The sequence below is a fragment of the Girardinichthys multiradiatus genome, chromosome 20, assembly GCF_021462225.1.
Source record: "Girardinichthys multiradiatus isolate DD_20200921_A chromosome 20, DD_fGirMul_XY1, whole genome shotgun sequence".
Taxonomy (NCBI): domain Eukaryota; kingdom Metazoa; phylum Chordata; class Actinopteri; order Cyprinodontiformes; family Goodeidae; genus Girardinichthys; species Girardinichthys multiradiatus.
The window spans coordinates 35,038,662-35,063,352 of NC_061812.1; the positions used below are offsets into that span (position 1 = coordinate 35,038,662).

General features: G+C 39.5%; 1 protein-coding gene across 3 annotated transcripts in view; it reads left to right on the plus strand.

The window, feature by feature from the left end:
• tacc1 (transforming, acidic coiled-coil containing protein 1) overlaps positions 1-24,691 on the plus strand; it is a 40,458-nt gene that overhangs the window by 12,871 nt on the left and 2,896 nt on the right. Inside the window, exons 1-12 of one of the 3 annotated variants that reach the window (XM_047348816.1) lie at positions 8,521-9,092; positions 10,210-10,319; positions 13,365-14,727; positions 16,238-16,273; positions 16,541-16,604; positions 18,077-18,260; positions 18,878-18,942; positions 19,270-19,401; positions 19,511-19,587; positions 19,680-19,723; positions 24,306-24,469; positions 24,544-24,650. In XM_047348816.1, coding sequence (XP_047204772.1) covers positions 8,941-9,092; positions 10,210-10,319; positions 13,365-14,727; positions 16,238-16,273; positions 16,541-16,604; positions 18,077-18,260; positions 18,878-18,942; positions 19,270-19,401; positions 19,511-19,587; positions 19,680-19,723; positions 24,306-24,469; positions 24,544-24,650 — 2,498 coding nt within the window. In that variant the 5' untranslated portion in view covers positions 8,521-8,940. Of the gene's footprint in view, positions 1-8,520; positions 9,093-10,209; positions 10,320-13,364; positions 14,728-16,237; positions 16,274-16,540; positions 16,605-18,076; positions 18,261-18,877; positions 18,943-19,269; positions 19,402-19,510; positions 19,588-19,679; positions 19,724-24,305; positions 24,470-24,543; positions 24,651-24,691 lie in introns of those variants that run through there. The other 2 variants (XM_047348818.1, XM_047348817.1) reach the window with 2 other exon arrangements.

Here is a 24,691-nt window from a genome sequence, read left to right on the forward strand (position 1 = left end):
CGAAGTGGCGCCACCTTCTGGCCAAATACATCATCATGGATTTTCAGTTGACAAGTTAGGGCTGTTTGGCTGTCATAAATTGTTCAGAGCAAGTAAGGAATAAAACCAAAAAGATTAAATTAGTTGTAAAGGCAGCAGAAAACGTTTGAATTTGAAAAATATTTCTTGGGAAAGAATCCATGCATACCTTAGTCAGGAAAGCTCCTCTGAGCAAACCTACCAGAACCTCAGTGAATGCTTGTGCTTCAATGGAATTGTAGAAATTTAATAGCAAATGGCCAAATGTTTAACAAAACCTGATATCAAATGCATCCAGGAAACATGGCTTAAACCTAATTTTGATTTCATAATTAAAGGATATACAACTTTATGTAAAGATAGAAGTGGTGGTACTGGGCGAGGGTGTGCAACCTTTGTTAGGCAAGGAATAAGTTATCAACAGGTAACAATAGATAATGAACTTGAGGTGGTGGTCACTGAGGTGTGCATGGGTAGGAGACTAGAAAAAGAAAAGATAGAGTCGTTACTTGGTCAATGCAAAGGAGGCCTTATCTGGTGTTGAGATTTTAATGCACACAACACATTCTGAGGTCAAAGAAATTATGTAAATTGTAATGTTTTAGAGATTTTGAGTGAAAAGGAGTTGGCGTGTCTTAATGATGGGACAGGCACAAAGTTGAATATGTCACAGGGATCAGAATCAGCACTTGATCTCACAGTTGTATCTCAGCGATTGGCAAGTAGGATAGGATGGAGAGTTTTTATAGAAAGCTTCATTGGCAGAGATCTTTTTCCGATTTTTGGAGATGCAAGGATTGATAGAAAAAAGAACAAGAGGCGAGGGCAATAAATTTGCTTTTATAGCTGAAAGAAAGATTAATGAAGTAGTAACAGAACCAAGTATTCGTGAATTTACCATGGATTTATGTAATGCTATCCTGGTAGCTGCAAGGGAGTCAATTCCTAAATATAGGAGCAGTCATAAGAAAACATTTGTTCCTTGGTGGACCGAAGACTGCACAAAGGCAGTGAAATGCCGGAACCAAGCATTTAGAGTTCTTAAATTGACTTATAATTTTCAAAGTTTAATTCAATATAAAACAAAATAGGCAATAGTGAGTAAGGCGATAAAGTGTGCTTAAAGGGAGTAGTGGAGGAAGTATAGTGATTCTATTGGATGAACTATATCATTACAAAAGGTATGGAAAATGATAGGATGAGTGGGAACAGGCCAGAATATGGGTATCCAATCATGAAAGATGGAGAAAATGTGGTAATAGAAAATAAGGAGAAGGCAGAACTTTTGGCTAGAACATTTGTCAAGGTACATAATTCTTACTAATGAGGAAATAAGGCAAATGGCTTTGACAGTACAAAGTAATAGAGAGGCAATTCAGAAAGAAGAGGTTTTTCAGAAAAATGTTAATAGTAGGTTTACTTTTATGGAATTGAATAATGCTCTTAATAAGACAAAGGATTCAACTCCTGGTAAGGTTTAGATTATATATAGTATGTTGCAGAATCTAACAGAGAAAAGTAAAGAAAGTAACCGACCACACTGCTCAATCCAGTTAAATCCGCTCCAGACTGACACATTAATTTTCTGATACACTGAAGTTTGTGCTCGGTCTCATGTAACAAGGCAGAGCCTAGAGGTTATAATGATGTGCATTCCTTTGTTCGGGGTATCACCTTCTTCATCCACTTGAGGAGTAGGACTGGGCCCGGGTTACCGTGGTTGTGCTATTTTTCTGCTTTTCTACATAAAATATTCCAAATTTAATTACGGAGTTGTGGTATGTCATTTAGAGTTTAAAGGGTAAATGGACTCACTTTGCCTGGAAAAACGGACTTGAGTAACCAGAGCAGAACGGTTATAATATAGAAACAAAAGGTATACTTAAAAGCTATCAGAGTTGATTTAGGAAAGGGAGAAGTACAAATTATCCTGCTTTTTGGTTGGAAGACGAGAAATCACAAGTTAAAAAAGTCTCATTGCTGTAGTTTTAGATGTAAAGAAGGCAGATGGCATGATGTGGAAGCAGGGACGTATGATTATGCTGCATATTCTTGAAATAAGGGGTAGAATTAGTAAATGGACAAAAAGATTTTTAACTGACAGAAGAACTTGCATCAGGGTAGGTAATGAATTTAGTTCCGATTATTTAATTGAAAATGGCACTCCGTAAGGTAGCATTGTTAGGCCAGTACTCTTTTCAATTATGATACATGATGATTTTTATCGTATCGAGCAGAATTTTGGAGTTTCCTTATTTGCAGATGATGGAGTTATATGATAAAGGGGGATAAATTGTGAATCTTTAAAAAAAAAAAAACAAGAGGCAATATTGGAGGTAGAGTCATGGACCTTAAAATGGGGATTCATGTTCTTATTGGCAAAAACTAAAGTAGCCATTTTTACTAAAAGGATAAAGCCAATAGAAGTAAATCTTAAGATGTATAAGGAAAGTAAGTGATAATTTATCTGTTTGTACTGGGGAATTAGTTGCCATCCTTTTAGCATTGGTGTGGGTAGAGAGCAATAAACATCAGTCGGTTTTAATTGCTACAAATTCTAGTGTTTCATACAGCAAGGCAAGATATTGTTATATAAATTTTACAGCTACTATATGGAATTAAAAGAGCAGGAATTGTAGTGAGATTAGTCTGGGTCCTGGATCATACAGGAGTTTGAGATAATGAACTTGCAGATAAATCTGCCAAAAGCTACCAAAAAGACAGAAATCACTCTGCCTATCTCATACAGCAAAACAGAAATTAAATCTATACTGAAGGAATAAATGAAAAAGAATGGTGGAAAGAATGGAATAAAAGGCAAAAAGGGAGACATTTTTTCTACATTCAAAAACAGTTGGTAAGATGACATTTATCAAGGCTTAGATTTGGTCATACCGGTTTAAATGGCACTCTATATAGAATATGAAAACATCCTACAGGATTATTTGAATATGGTCAGACTCAAGAGACAGATGAGCATGCATTAATAGATTGTGTAAGATATCATAGAGAAAGACTCTTCAGTGCAGGTTTCATGAGCATCAAGTACAGTTTAGGTTACTTGAATTGCTTCATTTAAATTCTGAACATAATTTAGTTAGGCCGTTTTTTCAGTTTGTTATAAAAACAGGAATTTATAGTCAGGTAAAGGTTTCCCATTCTGGTTCACACTCCAATTCAGAAGGTGGCAGGAATGCACTCTAAATGTTTGCCAACCACCACTAAAAAGAAGAAGAAATATCTGGCTGCTGGCAGCATTCTCAGGTCCTGCATTCTCACGCCCCACCACTTTTAGCCCCTTTCTAGTCCATAAAGTCTCATCCAAAATCTAATAGTAACTCTTTCCTTAACCCTGACCTTAAACACAATCTACATTGATAAGTCATTTCACTTTATATTGTTTCATATTTTATGCATAGTCATAAACCGGAAACGTGATAAAATTAATTTTGTTGTGAGAGTCTGCAGATATGTACGACTATCATGTGCTTGGTGTTGAGGCCTAGGTTAGAGGTGGGGCTTTGCTATGCTTGTTTTTAAATAGTTGCAATTTAAAACACCTTTCAGTTATATGGGTCGCTAAACTTTATAAAATACATAGTTTGCAAAACATCCCCAGTAAGCCCTTCCTAATGTCCAGTCCGAGTACGAAATTCTGATTCCAGTGCAGGAACCTTATTTGAAATTAGATTTATTTGAGTAGAGTAAGAAAACCAAAACAACATGAGTTTTTGCTCTAAGTGAGAGTTAGCAACCCTGCATCAATGACTTTTTACAGTTTGGCCTAAAATGAATCATAACACTGGCAGATTTAGATGTAGTTAGTTGGTTTCTGATTGAAAATCACACACATACATCGCCTGAGATATCATAAGATAATGTTCAACAGGTATCATTGTTGAAAAAAAATGATTTAACCCTCCTCAATAATTAATGAAAAGCCTTTATATACATGACCGCAATCAAACCCTTCTTAAAAATGCTGACCAGCCTTTTGTATGTTTCTACTGGTATTTTGACAATTTATCTTTAGTGATGAGTGTTTGAGGCTGGAAGGCCTTTTTGACATCATACTAATCTTTAGCTCCATCCATGCATTCCCCAATCAGATTCAAGTAAGGACTCTAGATCTGCCACTCCTAAAGGTTAATATTACTCCCAGTCAGAAGAACTGTGGGTCAAATTAAAACATGACTTCGAGTCTAAATCTGTCAAAGGTATAAATCATTTTTAGCTAAACTCTATGTGATTTCCTTGCCATACTGGTCCTTGGTAGTTTCAGCTGTCTACTATATGATGTTTCTCATTTGATAATTTGAATCTAATCAAAGGTTATGGTAAGAAAATTAGGTTTTATTATTCAAATAATTTATACCTACCGGCAGGATGCCACCTAGTTATTAAAGTTTGATCAGGGGTCATATATTATCATACTCCATAAGTGTGAACTGGTACAAAGAGAAATCACAACCACAATCAGCGGAAACCGAGTGTAACAAAAGATTTTCAGAAAATATTATTCATGTAACTTATACATGAGATTTAACAAGTTTCATTACTATAGGTCTTCATCATCCATAAAAAGAAACATAAACTGATACGCATCAGTTTTTGTACATTGGGTATGAAATGGTTTGTTTATGCGCATAAAATAGAAGAAGGAAATGGCAACATGTGAGCTTGAAATGAGGACCCTAATGCCATAAAGTTAGTATCTGAGTTGTGCATTCCAAAATATCAACTACTTAGACTGCTAAACTGTGAACTGGACAGACAAAAAAAAGATTATTTTGGGATTAAGAAACCTTTAATCTATGGAGGACCTTGCTCAGTTGTCAGTGTTTGGCAAAGGGGCCACCTTAGATTGGACAAGCAAAATAAACTACATAGAAGACTAGTTAAACCTCTACTGAATTATTCTATAGTGATCATAGATTCTTTCAAATATAGTTTAGGTTTGTGAAACGTTTAATCTGTATGGCCAAATAAAAGAAAATGGGTTTTGGGCACAGAAGTAGGGGCTCGCTCAATACGCCATTCATGCAAGAATGGCTGCATTAACATCCCTGGGCACTTGTAATGTATGTTGGGACATTGTTAGTTGTCTTTTTAACAGACAGATCCCTCTTTTACTATCTTAGGAAAGGTTTTCAGCAGTGGAAAACATTTTAGGGAAATCCAGTTTTCCATTACAGTGATGGCGTTTTACCACTAGATGTCAGCAAGCACATGCAATCTGGAAATAATCATTTCCAGAAACAATATGAAAAATGTACCATAAATATATTTGACTTGATGTTTTTTTATCACCACAGAAAAATTGTGTGAAAATGAACATACCTGTTAAACGTTTTCCAACTTGTTAAAGACACCTTTACGTTTTTAGTTGGTGTTACTTAAAATCTGAAAAGGCATTAGATTCCTCACAAGGCTGAAGTGTAAGTTTCATTGTGCTTACTCAGACTGATTTTTGAGCCCATCCTTGTTCCTCTCCTTCATTCCTCATTCTCATTTGTATCTCTGCCTCTTGTTTCCCATCTACTTCCTCTCTTCTTTCTCCTCCCCTCGACAGTTCTTCTTCCTCTGACCTTTGTGTCCCTTCGTTTGTACGTTCAATCATTTCCTGGAATGTCTGGTGCTGTCACATAGATTTACAGGACATAGCCAAGGCCAAGCTGTGTAGATGGATTCTAGGCCTGCAAGGAAGGACAGTTACATAATCATTTTTGCTTCTCTATTGTCCTTTGCTCTATTTTTAGAGAAGAAATATGAAAAGTATTGTAGTGTTTCCAATGCATAAACACACATTTTCCACTTTATTCTTCTTCTGTGGGCATTTTTTTTTTTTTTTTTTACAATAAGTTAAACCAGAAACTATATACAGAGTATTTGGGTCATTAGTGAGATTTACACTAAAGTCTGAATGTGATACAACAAGTTGGTTTTTCGTCTTTTTTAAGGGACTTGCTGTTTTCTTATAAAAGGTCTGCAGGGTTCCTCCTGCTGTGACTGAAATCTGAGCTCTTTCAGGTTGTGTTTGGATTCTGGTGGAGCGTCAGACTTCTTGGCAAGAGCTCTGATTCAAGCTCTTGCCAAGGCTGAGGCTGTTGGTGGTGGCAGAGCAGCCTTAAAGAATGGGCCGGTCTTTAATCAGGGCGGACACACACAGCTGCCTCCTGCTACCCAGTGATGTTTATTGGTGCCAATTTTAAACAAGAAACTCAAGATACACTTAAAGAAGGTAAACAAAACAATAGACAGTTGACCATGTTTTGTTTTGGAGAACTGAAAAGAAATAGCTCTGATTTAAAGTTTTTTAGTTAATAGTTTGAAATTAAGACAGAAAGATTTTTGCTGTTCCCGCAGGAAAATCCCTTTGAAATACTGCAATCAATGCATGCGCTGTTCCTATTCGCTCCAGCCACAAACCCAACACAGATCGCAAAAATAAGTGGGTAGAACCGAAACTCCTCCCTTCCTGTTATAATGTGGAAACTCTGAGTCCAACTGAGGCTATGTGTCTTTGCTCCTTTATGGAAATCTAGAACGTTTATTCGTTTCTCTCTCTCCTTCTGCTCCACAGCAAAATATCTGGCCATGGGAAGTAGAGCACAAAAAACTCAGACAGTTTCTACAAAGTGTTCAGTAAGGGGTAATTAATTTCAGCCATGGTGCAAAAACATTTGGAGTTTAAAAAAAGAGTATTAATTTATGATAAGTCTCAATGTGAACATGAGTACCTTAATTTAGCTGTTTAGGTATGATTCTTTCAACACTTTTTGATAGACTTTGTCATTGTTGTGACTTCTGAACATTCACATCTTGGTTCTGGAAAGTGTTATATTTGAACCTTCTCTACATTGTGTAATTTAGTTATGATCAGTCTCATAGTCTATGGGATTTGTTTTCATTTGCAGATGAATACAGATGTTTACATACACTGCATAAAAAAACACATCTGTTTTTTCTTACCGTCTGACATTAAATCAGACTAAAGATTTTTAAGTCGGTTAGGATTCTAACATTTATTACTGTTTACTAAATGCTAAAATAATGAGACATTTTTCTCATTACTTTGTTCAAATTTTTAAGTTGACATACACTAAGATTACTGTACCTTTAAACAATGTATGAAGGCCCAGATGATGATGTCATGGCTTTGTACACTTCTGATAGGTTAATTTACAACATTTAAGTTCAACAGAGGCACACATGTGGATGTATTTTAGGGCAACACCTTGAATAAACTGTTCTTGTGTTACATCATGGAAAAAGAGAAAGAATCAGCTAAGATATCAGAAAGAGGTTCTTTGAGTACAGTTTCCAGATGCCTCAAGGTGCCACGTTCATCTATTCAAACTGTTATACATGTGTTTAACTTCCAGGAGTGTCCAGCCATAAAACTGTTCAGAAGGCAGATATGTTCTCTATTCCAGAGAAGAATGTGTTTTTGTGCGAAATGTCCAAATTAACCCAAGAACAAAAGCAAAAGACCTTGTGAAGATGCTGACTGAAGTTGGGAAGAGAGTCTTCTTAGCCACAGCGAAACAAGCTTTTAAGCCAAGACACATGAGACATATGAGAATTTGTACCAAACCCAATGACAGATGAGGTGTGGCTTCTTTGTGCTCTTGGGAGATTTTTTTTTTACAGAAAATCATCAATCATATGACAGACAAATGGAAACTGGACAAAATGTCATCATTTTAATCATTAAATAAAGGAGAAATCTCCAGAAGTAAGAAAAGGGTTGTTTGGAAAAGCTGTAGAAATTTGAAAGTTCAATTCAGAGTAATGTCTCACATTCCAACACTATCCAGGATCTCATTCTTTGAGTCATGACCCAGAGTTCACGACCATAGGTGAGGGTAGGAATGTAGGCCGAGCGGTAAATTGAGAGCTGAGCTAAAAGGTGACGTTCTCTGTTTACAGAAAAATATATGAAATATTATGAAAAGCCAAACATTTTGGAAAAAGGACATCTTGTCCTCCAATTAAAGTTTAATGGTGTCTCTAGCTGAAAGTATGTGGAAAGAGTTAAGCTTCAACTCATCTAACTCTCTCTCTCTCTCTATATATATATATATATATATATATTTAAAAGTAAAATCTTTGCAATTTTTTTTTTTTTTAAAGAAAACCCATATTTTTGCACCCTTTCCGACACACACGACAAGCATTTTACTTGTAAACATGCAACCTTCCCATGACTTTTTCCTTTTTGGAACCACGTGGTTCTTTGTTTAGTGGTCTGGAGTGTTTCCTCAGACAAATTGAATCCAGTCAGGTAGTTCTCCTGAGGCCATCCAGCAGAACTGGTTCCCCTAGTCAACAGTTAGCTGCTGAAGAGCCTGAGGAGAGGAGAAACATGAGGGGGGGGGATAAGTCTTGAAGATCCAGCCCCCACATTCCTAACCTCTCTCGACTATAAAACGCAGAGCCCCCCAGAGTTCAGCTCCTCCTCTACCTCCAACTCCTCCCTCTGTGTTTGTTTGGCGGCTCATTCTACCTCAGAGTAGAGGTGCGGTCTGACAGGGACGTACCATTCTTCATCCACAGGGGAACTCATCAAAGCTGCAGCGGGGTTTTAGAGCTTACAGCTCGCTTCCTCCCCTCCCTTGCTGCATTTGTGGCCTGTGAGCTGTTCCGAGGTTGGAGCGGGGAGGATGCAGGGGGGGGGGGATCAGAGGAGGAGAGAGTCAGCGGATCATTTGAGAAACCAGCTGATCAGAGCCACGGAGGGACTGTCAGCGCCAGATATAGGCACAGAGCTGGGGGCTCCTTCTCTTCGTGTGAATCCGGGAACTCATGGAGACATGTGAGAGTTGCTGGCGGGGTGGAAATCTGAAGAAGAGTGACAGAGTGGAAGCCAAGCTCTGGTTACTGGTGAGTCAGCTGGAGAACTTGGTCGAATAAGGAGCGATGTCTTGGCTGTCCCCGGTGTCGTGGGCCAAATGGACGTGGACGGCGGTGCGAGGGGGAGAGGAGGATGGAGAGGGTCAGGAGGACAGCGAGGGAAGGGAGCAGTGGGGAAGGAGAGAAGAGGAGGAGGAGGACAGATCTCGAGGAAGCAGGCAAGTGTTGTGCTGAAGCCGTGAGACTACAGTCAGGGTGATTCACACTGTCTGCTCAGGAGGAGGGGGCTTCTTCACACGAACCTCTAACCTGTCAGCTGGAGAAATTCCAAATCTCACATGTTTAGTGACATATCTGTCTCCACGTGTGTGTCGACGTTTTTGCTTCTTGTGAAGTGTTGACGCGTTTCTGTCTGGTCTGTGCTTTAGGTTGTCCCTAACTGTGTTTCTTAGCTACAGAACTACGAGCTTATTTCTAACAGACGCCCAAAATCCACACAGGATTGAGTCCAAAGCTGCAAACACGTGTTGACATCATCAGTGTCTGCCTTGATAACTCTGTTGCACCAAGATCACAAACACAACGACTAGTTTCATGACTTCCTCCCTTCCTGCACTGATACAGTCCCCTGCATCAATATATCGATCTACACTGGCCCAATATGGATCACTTATACTAGATAGATGGGATTTAATCTGTGCTGTAAATTCAAATTAAAAGTCAGTGTTGAGGAAGGTCCACATATGCTTAAAATGGCTACAATAGAGACAGCTTTTATGTCATTTTCTTTTCTATTTCTCATGTCATAGGCTGCATTGTTCTTAGAGTGTAACAGGAAATGGTAGGTTGTCCTACGTACTTCCTCTTGTTTTACTTCTACTTTGGTTACTCTTTCTTCTGCACTTTGTCAGATTAAATAGAGGGTTATAAATCTCTCTACATCCATGAGGAGTTAATGTAAGCTGACTACAGGTCAGTTTAGTGCATTAAAAATCAGGAAAATAGGTTTGAGGCTTTATTTTATTTTAGTTTTTTTAGTTTTCACCAGCACCAAGGGGTTTTATAAGATAATGAACAAACTTTATCTTGTAATACGCTGCTTTTACAAAATGCACATGTTAACTATCTGATTACATAATTTTAAGTCACAAACCCAAGTACCTTTCAAAGCTTTGAGTGTATTTTTATGAAAAATGATTTGCATAATAATTCAGCTATTTTAAATCCAGGAGGATACACACCACCACTGACTCTTGACAGTGTTTGTAATATGATCGTTGCTCTTCAGTTATGTAATAGTTTTTCTGCGCTCTCTCACATTTGCATGTGCTGCAGCTCGGAGTCAGAGGGTCATTTTGATACTCCTGAAGCATTGACTCCCGTCCGCGCCCCTCAGCCCGTCCCGGGAGAGCTGGAGAACAACAACACCAATGCAGACAAAACAGGTGAGGCCACTGCAGAGCAACAAAACAAAAGTAGGAGGAGGAGAGCAGCTGAGAGGCTGGTCTGACCCAGCAGCATTTGTGACTCCCTGGGGAACCTGAAGGTTCTTATTAACATTTCAAAAACTCAACAGAAGGAACTAACTGCATGTTCAAATACACGGCTGCTAGACCCTTATCCAAGGTTGCTATGGAAACGAGTCTTTTGATGGCGCTCTAACTATTCAGGCCTCACATCCTCATAAACAAAAGAAGAAAATACATTGTTTATGAAAAATCTTCTCTTTTAATAATTTTATGTGACACATACCTGAACTGTGTAAGCATATGTCACTCTGTAAATGCATAGGAGGTCATTTATTTAAAATGCACCAAGATATCAGAAGGTTTTTAGCCTTTGGTAAGAATTTATCTCCTTTTCTAAATTTGATATTCAGTGTAAATATTGATATGCTCTTTGTATTATAGAGATCCCATCATTTGTGGTATTTTCTTAAAGGTAAACAGGGTTATTTAACACCTGGATAGGCTTTAAACTACCTTTAATAAATAGCTGGAATGTAAGCTGGAATGCACACAGTTTGGGTTTTGGATTGTTATTGGTGTGATTGCGATTGATGCTCTGATATTTGATTCACTAAGAGGAGGGGCTTGTAGAAGAGTGTGGGAACGACCTTTGCTCTAGAATTCAACAGGTTGAACAAAAGCTCGGCGCTTTGGTTACCTCTGCTTTGTGCCGGTCACTGACAGAGGTCCCAGCAAGGGGACCGGCTGAACGTAGCATGTCAGAGCGTGTTTTTAGGATTTTTTTTTTTAATTAAATGGCTTTCTGCATTGTGTGTGAGGCCGCTGCTGTTTCAGATGAAGTAAATCCTTCCTGCAAAACAGCTCCAGCAACATTTTCCGAAAGTGAAGTGTCTAATCAGACAAAAGAAAAGAAATGGTTTTACCAACCATATTATCCTTTGATTGGAAGGATATGACTCATTGCTGGAGATTTTATTGTCTTGGTGTTTATTACTGAGGGAAACTAACCCTGTGGGGACCCATTAGTCTTTTTAGCAGATTTGTATTTTGTAATCAAAATTTTTGCCTGTTTTTAATGCTGAAGAATTGAGATTTTCCAAAACATTAATGGTTTGGGTCAACGTAAAAAAATTGGCACCTCAGTCCTTTCACCTTCATAGTCTAAAAGTTTCACGTACACTGCACACATATAACTCTCCACCCAAACAAGACCCTATTGACACCCATTCAAACATCCTTTCCTGAATACTTTAATTTAGCCATCACATAAGGTGATACCTATGAATACCTTTTCATTCTCAGCTTCTGGGTTGAAATGTGAATTTAAAAAAACGTGTTCCACCACTATTGTGCAGCAGATTCAATATAAGGGTCTAAATTGAGTGCCTCTGTTGTATTTTGTTGAGTTGAAATAAAAGCAAATGATCACAACACAAAATAGCCAAGACAGACACAACTGACACTGCAATCAAGAAATCACTGACATAGACTCTGTCTGACAACACGAAGTAGGCTGAAATATACCAAAAAGCAACCAGTATAAAGAAACTCAAGAACAGATGAGATCAATCGATCTGAAGGAGGATAGAAATTTGTTCTTAGACAGTGAAACACAGTGAGAACTTTTGTCCTCTTTGGTACAGTGGTGAACCTTCCTTCCCAGGAGTGGCCAGCCTACCAAATTATATTCACTAATCCAGGAAGTAACAAAAGAACATCTAAAGCACTGCAGACCTCGCTTGGCTCAGTTAAAGTCCACGTTTACGATTAAACTATAAAAAGAGACTGAGTTAAAATTGCATCCTGGGGAGAATTCTAAGAGAACATAAAAACCTGTCTCACATTCGCCAAGGTGGGACTTTTCCAGAGCTGTGCATCCTATTGCAATGTCTGTAAAACTATCACAGAACCTTAGAAAAAGAACAAGCTACTAGCAGGTAACAATTGTGCTGCTAGTGTGATTAATTTGGGCTGCTTTGCTGCTCTAAGACCAGGACGACTTGATGGAACCATGAATTCTGCTCTCTAGCAGAGGATACCCAATGAGAATGTCAGCTCATCAGTTTATGAACTTAAGCTTAAGCACTCCTGAGTTGTGCAGCAGAACAATGATCCAAAACACACCAGACATAAATCTGATGGAGGTTCTGTGGTATGACCTTAAATGGGTCGTTCATGCTGGAAAACCTTCCGTTCTGCAGAGGACAACATTTCTTCCAAGGGATGGAAAAATACTCTTTGTCAGTTAACAGAAACACTTGATGCCAGTCGTTTTGGCCAAGAGTGGCACAACCGGTTATGAAGATTAGGGACCAGTTACTTTTTCACATAGAGCCATGTTGGGTTGGATAGCTTTTTTTTCCCCCATAATAAATGAAATTGTTATTTGAAACCTGCATTTTGTATTTACTCAGACTTATTTTGTCTCATATCATTTGTTTGACGATGTAATTGTGACAAACCAATAAAGATGAAATCTGAAAGGGATCAAATACATTTTTACAATGCTGTATTACTGAATATTCATGTGTGTGAGGGAGTACACGTGTGTGTATGGCGATGTTAAGGTGTTAATTCTTGCAACACTGCATTTTGAAATTTAGCCAGTTAAAACTGTGCAGGCTCTGCTGGTCTCTAAGCAACATGGTGCTGTATGAACAGAGCGATGATGATGACGGATGTACTGAAATATGCCGCAGTGTCAAAATGTTCCCTGAAGCTAATACCTGCACCACTCTGTTTTTTTTGTTTTTTGTGGGGTTTTTTTGTGTTTTTGCACAAGACACGACTCAAGATAAATGAACGTCGGTTTTGTTTGTGTTTTCGTATTCGTTGGTTTCCTTTCAATGTTATGGAACTCATAGTAAGACATCACCATGGCAACAGCAGCAACTAGAACAGTTGGCGGGTGTGTAACCTGCTTTCAGTCAACCAATCAAAATTCACTAGAAACATGTTTACTCTTCAAGTGTCATGGTTCTGTCGGTGATGTTGTTTTTGTTTCTACTGTAATTTCCGCAGATTTGGAGCAGGAGGAGAACCTGATAGTGACCGTTCCTGTCAGGGATCCAGATACCACACTGAGCCACAACATGGGTCTGGATGAGCCTGTAGTCCCTGTGGGAGGTCAGCTCGAAATAGAAGTCCAAAATCAAGATGAAGGCCAAGTAGAGCACCCTTCAGAAAACTTGGATTCTTTTCCCATTCCTGATTCATCCTCACTGAAGGAAGAGGCTCAGAGCACAGCTCTCCTCTTTGAGCCATCCCAAGACACAAACTTCATCCATGAAGCAGACCCAGTCCCAGGTCTGGTTCCAGTTCCAGATCCTACTTTTGTCCCGGAACCCCACTCAGTAGCAAGCAGTGAACCTGCAGCACCAAGTGCTTCACAGCCTCCTGAGTTGAAACCTGATGCTGATCTGGAGGATCACTACAATGCCCTCCCTAGCCACGTGGAACGTACTCAAAAGATTAAAACTAGCAGGTCCAAGCCCCCATCCCTGAAAATAAAAGACCCAGTAAGTCCTCTTCCCCATACAGATGAGGAACAAGAACCTCCAGGTCCCAAGGCTACATACAACTTTGACCCAGACCAACTGGATGATAGCTATAACCCCTTCACCAGCGGTGGATCCAAAATCCAGAACTCTCCTCCACCATGTGGTTCAAGCTCTCTCCCCAGGCTAGAACCAGTTTGCAGGTCATTGCCTGCTTGTGAGGCCACCAAAACAGCACAGGGAGACTCGGAAATAATGGATCCATCTTCAGAGACAAAGCCTGTGGTGCTGGAGTTTGGTCTGGATGATGGAACCGTCAGAAAGCCCCCTCCAAAGAAATTAGGGGGGAAAAGGACAACCAGCAAAATTGCTGCAAAGAAGCAGAAGCCAAAAGACTCAGAGACCTCTTTGAAACCAGCACCAGAACCGACAGTGTTGGAGGCACATCCTGAACCAGTGTTAGAAACAGCTCCAGAACTTCTTCCCCAACCTGTATCCGAAGGTGTTTCAGAGCCACTTTCAGAACCTTTTGCAATAGACTCCTCTGCGCCTCTGAATCTGGACGATGTTCCTATACCTAAAACCGGAACTTATAACTTTGATCCCAGTCAATGGGACGACCCAAACTTCAATCCGTTTGGTAGCAACAGCAAGGTGAGCAGCTCTGCTGTGCTGCCTAAGGGCTCATACAGTTTCGACCCGGAACATTTTGATGACTCCATAGACCCTTTTAAAACATCGAAGTCCCCGAACAACGAGGATTTGTCCTGCAGTGCCTCTCAACCGGAAACAAGAGTAAAAGACCAAGGCAAACCGAAGGCAAGGCAAACCCCTGGGGAGAAGAAAGTCAAGCAGATTCCAAAGAAAAACAAAGAGAGAGCAGCCTCGTAAGTGTCGTTTATTCAAAAATAATAGAAGACGTTTGTCCAGCGAGCCTCACATGTTTGGTTTTTACTGCGCCTTGAAAAAGTATGTACACCCCTTGAACTTTCTCTCGGTTTGTCACATTACAGCCACAATCCTTAAGGAGTGTATAATTCTGAAGGAAATTGTTCTAATATTTTCAATTCTTTTTTTCAAGTAAAAAACAAAAAAATATTGCGTGCAGCCCCATTGAGTCAACACTACTGCTCCCTCTAGTTACAGCTGGTCCATTGGTCTCGGTCTACATGCTTTTCACATCTAGACGTATTATTGTTCTTCTCATTGTTCTTTTCAAAAAAGGTCAAGCTCAGTCAGGTTGGACGAAGAGCATCTGTGAACATCAACTGTCAAGTCTTGCCACGGGTGCATAATTAAATTCAGTGGTCTGGATTCTGACTGGGCCATTCCAACACATGAATATGCTTTGATGTAAACCAATCCATCATACCTCTGGCTGTATGTTTAGGGTTAATGTCTTGATGGATGGTAAACCCTCCACCCCATTCTCAAGACTTTTGCAGCCTCCAACAGGTTGTCTTTCAGTACTACCCTGCATTTAGTTCCACCCATCATCCCATCAACTCTGACCAGCTTTCTCTTACCTTCCAGAGCAAAGCATTCCCACAACATGATAGTGCCACCATTGTTTCCCTGTGGTAGGTTCAGGGTGTTAATTTTCACAAAGTGTTTTTCAGTGTAGGACAAAAAGTTTCATTCTGATCAGAGCACCTCTTCCACTTGTTTTAAGTGTCCACTACATGGCTTGTGGCAAACAGGATCTCTAATAGCTTTCGATCAACTCTGCTATAAACACCAGATTCCTAGAGAATGCGGCTAATAGCTGTCCTTTCCACAGATTCTGCCAGAGTTACCATGAGTCTCTTTTTGCTTCTCGGATTAATGCTCTGCCTGCTAACCCACACTTTCCCAACAGTTTCATTGGTAACATTGATGAAAAGAATTCCACTTCCTTCCACTTCACCCTAATGCACAACTTTGTGTTAGTCTATCACACAAAAATACAAATAAAATACACTCAGGTTTGTGGCTGTGGTGTGCGAAAATGCGTTACAATTCGGGGAGTATGAATACTCTTCCCAGGCGTTGTATCAGCCTGATCCTGCTCATCCTTGGACTAAATTCACTGCTAATAATAATGTGCATACCAAAAAGTACTTTGAAGACAAGGAAAATACTCTGCATACTAGCCACTGAAGCTGCTCATAAACAGACATAAATAGACTGTTAATTTACAAGTTTTAGGTTTTCCACATGTTGCTGAGTAACTAACATGCTGACACCTTTGCTCACTCACATCCTCTCCCTTTGTCTCTTGGCCTTCTTTATTCGTCATGGCTCCCTTGTCAAAACCCTCCCTGCGTTATTCCCCTTCATCCTCTATCTTTCCTCCTGCCTGTGTCGTGCAATCCTCAAAAATCTTTGCTTTTGTTCGTCCACTTTTACCGACCTTAGGACATCTGAGCAAGTCAAGTTTCTCTGTTTTCTGTTGTAAGTACTCTCTCTTTCAAAGCATGATTTCACTCCTGCTCATCGAAGCGTGTGCTTTGACTGTACTGACATTGAGATTATTATCCTCGTCACAGCATGATTTAGCTTTCTGATTTGCTATATTTCTTAGCATGATTTTTCCATTTGTCTTGCTAAATCTCATATACATCTTCACTAAGAAGCCATGAACAGTAATAACTTTTTAAGGATACATATTTGTTAAAGAAAAACGAATAATTGTATCATCCTCATTTGCTTGTTTTGCAGGAATTCTTGTAAAGTGCAGAAATACGATGAAAGCCAGTCATTGGTCCTCGATGTGTGCAGTCAGGTAATCATCTTTCTGTCCGAGTGCTTCGGCAGGAATGTTTTTACCTCACTGTAGCAACACTGCAGTGTTCATAATTCAGCAGCTGTGCAACCTCTTGGCCTCAACATACTCTCTCTCTCACACACACACACACACACACCCCTATACACTAAGTCACACAAGCTGAGTAGGGGCATCAGCAGTGTTTCCAGCTCTGCAGTCCAGCCTTGGCATAGTGACAGAGCTGTGACTTATCACTCTGCAGTCAAATATTAGTCTGGTGCTCTCATGCCTTCAACAATATCAAGTCCTGAATGAAAATAATTGTGTTGCAAAACTCTAGATAATAAAGACCATCGGTCTACCCTAGGAGTCCGTAATATGGCTCTAAAGGTCCTACATAATGGCTCATAGTAACTTTGAATGAGCTATGTTTTTAAAATAAATCTAAAAGAAAGACAAGTTTTATTGGGTTTTCAGTGTTTTACAATTTTTGTCTTTGTTCTTTCATGTTTTTTAGGTCACCAACTGCTTTTTTAGTTTAATTTCCGTAAATATAGAATTTAAGAAATTAGATTGTTTCTGTTTTTGTAAAATATTAATGCTTTTCTTTACTCTAAAAGCTAAAAATGTTCTTTGATTTGACTGTAAAACAGACTAGGTTGTTGGGGTGGTGTAGCTCTGGATGATTTTTAGTTGGCAGCAAAGATAGCTCTGGGTGGAAAAGGTTGCAGATCGGTAGAACAGAAAAGGGGTTTTCCTTGTATGCCTCTCAAATTAACAGGTTGACATTCAGACCCCAAAATGCCAAACTGTGCTGCAGTGCTCTAACAGGGAACATCCCAATGTCCTCCTCACTGTGTGTTTCTGCAAGATACACCTGAGTCCTTGTTCAGTTTTTCTGTAGATGTGTCTCTGCTTCAATGCACAGAATCACATGGCTTAACTAGCTCTTCAGCATGCATTCAAGGTAGACAGATTCCTGCTAATGACCTAATTACTTTATTCAGGCGTGTTGAAGCAGATACATGTCTAGAAGTTGCAGGACAATGGTGACTCATATGGTAAACTCTTTAGATTCCTTATATGCCTTACTTGAATAGCATATTCTCTTGTCTTTCCCATCTTGAAGATGGGCTAACAGGAATGTCCCTTTGTCTGACGTCTTATTTATACCCCAGGAAAACAGGAAGTCTTGAATTACTAATTAAACGTCTGGACACAATTTACAAAAGATGGAATGTAAATAACAAAAACTGTTACAGTTACATTTATTTTATTGGACCCCCCAAATGAATAAATGTTAAGCTATATTTTCAAAATACATTTAGTGTGAGATCCCATTTTGGCAATGAAAGATGAATTAGTTTTTTATACATCTATACCAGGAGTGCCTATAAAATGGAAAGGAATGTATTTAGGAATTTAATATTAAATATGTAGAAAGTAAACTTGACTGTAATAAAGTTAATGTCTTCCCCTCCGACAACCAGGAGGAAGATGAAGTGGTGGCACAGACACCAGAGATCACTCAGCGGGTTCATCACGCCACAGATGAGGAGAAACTGGCCTCCACAGGCATGATTGGCCAGACGACTGAAAGTCCGGTAGAGAGAGAAGGGCAGGAATGCAATAAACCAGCTGTGAAGAAGCAGCCATCCATACCTGCTGTAGATGGTAAGTTGAACAGAAATAAATGTTCAGAAATGCCCGTCAGAGAGGACTCCACAGTGAGCTAAAGGTTATCATTTGATGGAGATGTTTTGTGCAGGAGTCTCTAAAGAAGTTTAAGGTGTGGAATGAAGCAACACCCAAATCATCTGGGAAACAAACTTGTATGATAGAAAAGTAGGAAGGACCTGTACTAAATGTATGAGTTGAAAATGTAAAAAGCTAAGAATGTTGCTGTTGCACAATTTTCTCAGCAGCTGCTTTTTAGAGTGTTGCAGACTGCAAAAGTAAAAAAAAAAAATGCCACAGATTTTATGGGAACAATTTGTAGATTGCTTACTCAGCAGAACAGGAGGCAATTCTGTCCCAGATGAAATGAAGTCAAGCACTTCAGTGAGGAAAATGAGCTTCCTACATATCTATATTAGGACAGATCTTTTTAAGTGGTGCATGTATTCAGTTTAATGAAAGCAAGATATAAACTATTACTATTATAAGTTTTTTTTGAATTGATAAAATTAACTTATGTTTCTGGCATTAAGTAAAGCTGTAACTTTAGATTTGATTTGCTAAATACCACTAACAGTTATTATTTATGTTTAAATAGTTTTTTCTTTTTAAAGGTCCCGAGATCAAGATTACAGATCATCCGCAGGAGAAGGACACCTTCAGTCTGAAAGATGATATAGTAAGAGATGAAAAGAGACCGCATGAATTATTCAAAGGGGCTGGTTTCTTCTGGATCAGTTGTTTTTAATCTCTATATTCTGTGTAGAAAAACATTAATTAATCATAATTTTACAACAAAAAATATCTGTTTCTCATTGTGACTTCCTGAAACCACAGATGTATCAATAGATGAAACAAATTTAGCCAGCATTTTCTCTGCATCTTGCTCATGAAGACATCTGGTGAAATGTTTTCCAGCTCTACTGCATTTTTGATCTGCTTTCAAAGCTTGAAAGTCATGAATTCTCATGCATCGCCTTACATCAGTGTTTGTAATCTTCCACAGAGTGAGATACCCATGCACCACACTGCAAAACTGAGCGACAGTGACGACCCTGGCCCGGCAGCCCTATCACAGGACAGCGTCCCTCTGACTGAGGTGGACAAAGCTGCAGTGCTGACCCTGATCAGAGAGGAGGTATGTCACTGCCAGGTGCACATAGAGAGAGGGGTTGACCACGCAAATCTTGTCCTTTGTTTCCTAACACTACTCGACATTTTGAATTTATCCATTTCTTTGCAAACAGATTATCATTAAAGAGATTGAGGTCAGCGAGTGGAAACGAAAATACGAGGAGAGCAGAGCAGAGGTTATGGAAATGAGGTGAGGTTTCTGCAGAATATCTTAAAAATTGTTAAAATGATACGAGTGATTGGAAAAACAAAGTTCACACTGGGATGCTTTTTATTCGGCAGGAAAATAGTCACAGAATATGAAAATACAGTTGCACAGATGATTGGTAAGTTGCTGCCACCTGGTGGTGGTTTTCTTTCCTCACAATGTTATTTGTTGCTCAGGCTTTCGGTCTAAAGTACAGGTCCTTCTCAAAATATTAGCATATTGTGATAAAGTTCATTATTTTCCATAATGTCATGATGAAAATTTAACATTCATATATTTTAGATTCATTGCACACTAACTGAAATATTTCAGGTCTTTTATTGTCTTAATACGGATGATTTTGGCATACAGCTCATGAAAACCCAAAATTCCTATCTTACAAAATTAGCATATTTAATCCGACCAATAAAAGAAAAGTGTTTTTAATACAAAAAACGTCAACCTTCAAATAATCATGTACAGTTATGCACTCAATACTTGGTCGGGAATCCTTTTGCAGAAATGACTGCTTCAATGCGGCGTGGCATGGAGGCAATCAGCCTGTGGCACTGCTGAGGTCTTATGGAGGCCCAGGATGCTTCGATAGCGGCCTTTAGCTCATCCAGAGTGTTGGGTCTTGAGTCTCTCAACGTTCTCTTCACAATATCCCACAGATTCTCTATGGGGTTCAGGTCAGGAGAGTTGGCAGGCCAATTGAGCACAGTGATACCATGGTCAGTAAACCATTTACCAGTGGTTTTGGCACTGTGAGCAGGTGCCAGGTCGTGCTGAAAAATGAAATCTTCATCTCCATAAAGCTTTTCAGCAGATGGAAGCATGAAGTGCTCAAAATCTCCTGATAGCTAGCTGCATTGACCCTGCCCTTGATAAAACACAGTGGACCAACACCAGCAGCTGACAGGGCACCCCAGACCATCACTGACTGTGGGTACTTAACACTGGACTTCTGGCATTTTGGCATTTCCTTCTCCCCAGTCTTCCTCCAGACTCTGGCACCTTGATTTCCGAATGACATGCAGAATTTGCTTTCATCCGAAAAAAGTACTTTGGACCACTGAGCAACAGTCCAGTGCTGCTTCTCTGTAGCCCAGGTCAGGCGCTTCTGCCGCTGTTTCTGGTTCAAAAGTGGCTTGACCTGGGGAATGCGTCACCTGTAGCCCATTTCCTGCACACGCCTGTGCACGGTGGCTCTGGATGTTTCTACTCCAGACTCAGTCCACTGTTTCCGCAGGTCCCCCAAGGTCTGGAATCGGCCCTTCTCCACAATCTTCCTCAGGGTCCGGTCACCTCTTCTCGTTGTGCAGCGTTTTCTGTCACACTTTTTCCTTCCCACAGACTTCCCACTGAGGTGCCTTGATACAGCACTCTGGGAACAGCCTATTCGTTCAGAAATTTCTTTCTGTGTCTTACCCTCTTGCTTGAGGGTGTCAATAGTGGCCTTCTGGACAGCAGTCAGGTCGGCAGTCTTACCCATGATTGGGGTTTTGAGTGATGAACCAGGCTGGGAGTTTTAAAGGCCTCAGGAATCTTTTGCAGGTGTTTAGAGTTAACTCGTTGATTCAGATGATTAGGTTCATAGATCGTTTAGAGACCCTTTTAATGATATGCTAATTTTGTGAGATAGGAATTTTGGGTTTTCATGAGCTGTATGCCAAAATCACCCGTATTAAGACAATAAAAGACCTGAAATATTTCAGTTAGTGTGCAATGAATCTAAAATATATGAATGTTAAATTTTCATCATGACATTATGGAAAATAATGAACTTTATCACAATATGCTAATATTTTGAGAAGGACCTGTATGTTTGTTTATTTTGTGACTGCAGTCCTTACTCTGTTCAGAGAAACATTATGTTTAAGACTGTTACTCAACGATGCACTGCATCTCTAAAACTTGTAAAGTCAAAATGTTGGCAGCAGCATTGCTTTATTTTGGTCTTTGCTTTTACCAAAGCAGTAGTTATTGTTGGAATCCTGTTCCTAAATTTTTAATTTTTATGAAGTAATCTCTGGATTTAATAGGGTTTTTAGGGCAACAAATATTTTACCGCATGTCACTGAAAAGCACAACCAAACTGTTTGTACCTCCCATTGTTTCCTTTTGTCTGAATGCTATCAGCATCACCTCCTATTTGTTTTTGTGACCTTTCACCTGCATTCAAGCCTGCCAGATAGGGTGAGATCAGTTTCAAAGACTTTGGAAATGTTTAGACCCTTACTGATGATCAAGTTCAAAATATGTCCCTGTTTGTGTGTTGGCTGTTTAACATGTTGAATCAAGCCAAAGTTTTAAGTGCATCACATAGAAGGTTGTCAACAGTGTTAATCAACACATATCGCAAATAAAAGGTCATTGAAATCATTGAAAAGGTTTTCATTGGGTTTTGGGGGCATGTAAATGTTCATAAACATGGCTGGAGCAGGTCCCTTTACCTGGGAAGCCAGATATTCAAAAGAGTCAAATTTGTCCAGGAACCAATTTTTATACTTTAGTGAATCAGGAAACAAGGTGGCCACCCCCCTCTCTTATACTCCCTGTTCTCACTTGGAAAATTGTAATTGTGAGGTGTTGACTCTATTAGTGTGGGCTTCTCACTGCTATCGTCTAATCGTGTTTCTGTTAAAAACATAACATAAAGATTATGCTCAGTAAAGACGTTATTGATTAAAATAGATTTTCCTGACAAACATCTAATATTTGATAAAGCCAGCATAGGTGTCTTAGGAAGCACATGACCAGATACACAGAGGTCAGGTTACTGAGTTCATTGAGCCAAACACATTGTGATGTTTATAATGTTTGTCTACTGGGGCATTGTGATACCAAGGGATGTGCTAATCACAGCTGGGGTTTTTTGTTTTTTTTGTTTTACTTTTATACATGTTACAACCACAAAATTCAATGGATTTTTCCTGGGATTTTATGTGACAGACCAACACAAAAAAAATATACATCATTTTCAATTTCTTTTTAACAAATGAACATCTGAACAAAGATCAAGGAACATGTCAGATAGGTCAGGGGTAAAGATGTGGAGAAGATTAAAACATGTTTAGGTTAAAAAACAACCCAGGTGTGTAGTGTTGACACAATTAGGTGTTTATCAAGACATGACAATTCCCCTAAACTGACAAATTGGGCATGGAGAGCATTTATCAGAGAAGCAGTCAACAGACCCCTGGTAACTCCGGAGGATCTGCAGAGAACTACAGTTCGGTTAAAAGGACAACTATTAGTTGTGCTCTTTCCATCTTTATAGAAGATGGGCAAGAAAAGGTTTGCCACAAGCCATGCAGGGGACCAGCAAACATGGAAGAAGATGCTCTTGTTAGATGAGACCAAAATTGAACTTGGGGACTTTTGTGAACACACAACTTCACAGTGAAACACGGTGGTAGTAGCGTCATGCTGTGGAGATGCTTTTCTTCAGCATTGACAGAGATGATGGAAAGATTGATAGAAATCTGTTGGAGTCTGCAAACACTTGATCCTGGGGTTCCCCTTCCAGCAGGGCAACAACCTGCAGTGGTGCCAAAACGTTTTTGTCCATTGGGCTAAAATCACTATTTTGCGGAGCCGCATAAAAAAATCAAACATTTTTATGCGGTATGATAAACATGTGATTTGTTAATAAAACAAAGTGCTGTGATTTTTGTAGAAGAAAATCTGTAAATCTTTGCTCATCCAAAACATAAAAAGGTCAAAGCACTGGTTAACAGAAAGGTATATGATTTCCTGTTATTGGGGGTTTTGGTTGTTTTCTACACTGTTGGTCTAGAAAGGTTTTTCTTTATACTCCAAAAGGATGTAATATAAATCATTCTTTCTCTGAACACAGTTGCTGTATTTAGCAAGGTTAAAGGAATGGGCCTACGAGGGGCTGCTTTTGTACTTAATTCATTTCAGTTTTATTTCTATTCACAACACGCCGTCTCAAGGCACTTTACAAAGTCAATTCAGTCGAATCATACAGATTTTAAGTCAGGTACATACATTCCAAGTAATCCTAACTATCAATCAGTGCAGTTAGATTCAGTTTATTATTCAAATTGGTTAATAGTTTTATCTATCTAAAGAAACCCAGCAGATTGCATCCAGTCATTGACTTGCAGCATCCACTCCTCCTGGATGAGTATGTAGAGACAGTGGACGGTCGCTTGCATTGACTTTGCAGCAATCCCTCATACTGAGCATACATGTAGTGACAGTGGAGAGGAAAAACTCCCTTTTAACAGGAAGAAACCTCCAGCAGAACCAGGCTCAGTGTGAGCAGCCATCTGCCACGACCGACTGGGGGTTTGTGAGAACAGAGAACAGAGCAGAGACACAAAAAGAACACAGAGCTACTGATCAAGGAGTACTTTCTATGGGTGTTTTGTATAACAGTGGATGTTGGTGCTCCTAACATCTTGACAATCTCATTTATAAATGAGGGCGTTGGGTCGGGGGACTAAATACAAATGCACACCACACTTTTCAGATTTCTTATGGTAAAACATTTTAAAAAAACACTAAATTTCCTTACACTACTTATTCTTGGTCAGTTATTGGTGATTATAAACCCAGTAGTACAAAGAAACACACACTGTGAAAGTTCCTCAAAATGCTCGTTACATGACCCGTCACATGGTCTATGTTGTTGAAGCAGGCTTTAGACAGCAGCATGCATTCTGAAGCCTACACTTGTTTGTTTGCAGAGGATCAGCAGCAGAACAAGAGCCTCTCCTCCAGTAAGTCAGTCAGGCAGTTGACTTTAGAGAGGGATCAGGCCGTGGCTGACCTTAATTCAGTCGAGAGATCCTTCGCAGATCTCTTCAGGAGGTATGAGAACATGAAAGGAGTCTTGGAGGGCTTCAAAAAGGTTGGTATGAATCTTTTGAGATGTTTTGCAGAATCGTGTGAAATCCACATTGACACGGCTTAAAATGTATTCAGAATGAGGAGGTGCTGAAGAAGTGTGCGCAAGACTACCTGCTACGTATCAAGCAGGAGGAGCAGCGATATCAAACCCTAAAACTCCATGCTGAGGAGAAACTAGATAAGTAAGATTTACCTTCTACAAGCTGATTTCATTAATAAATAA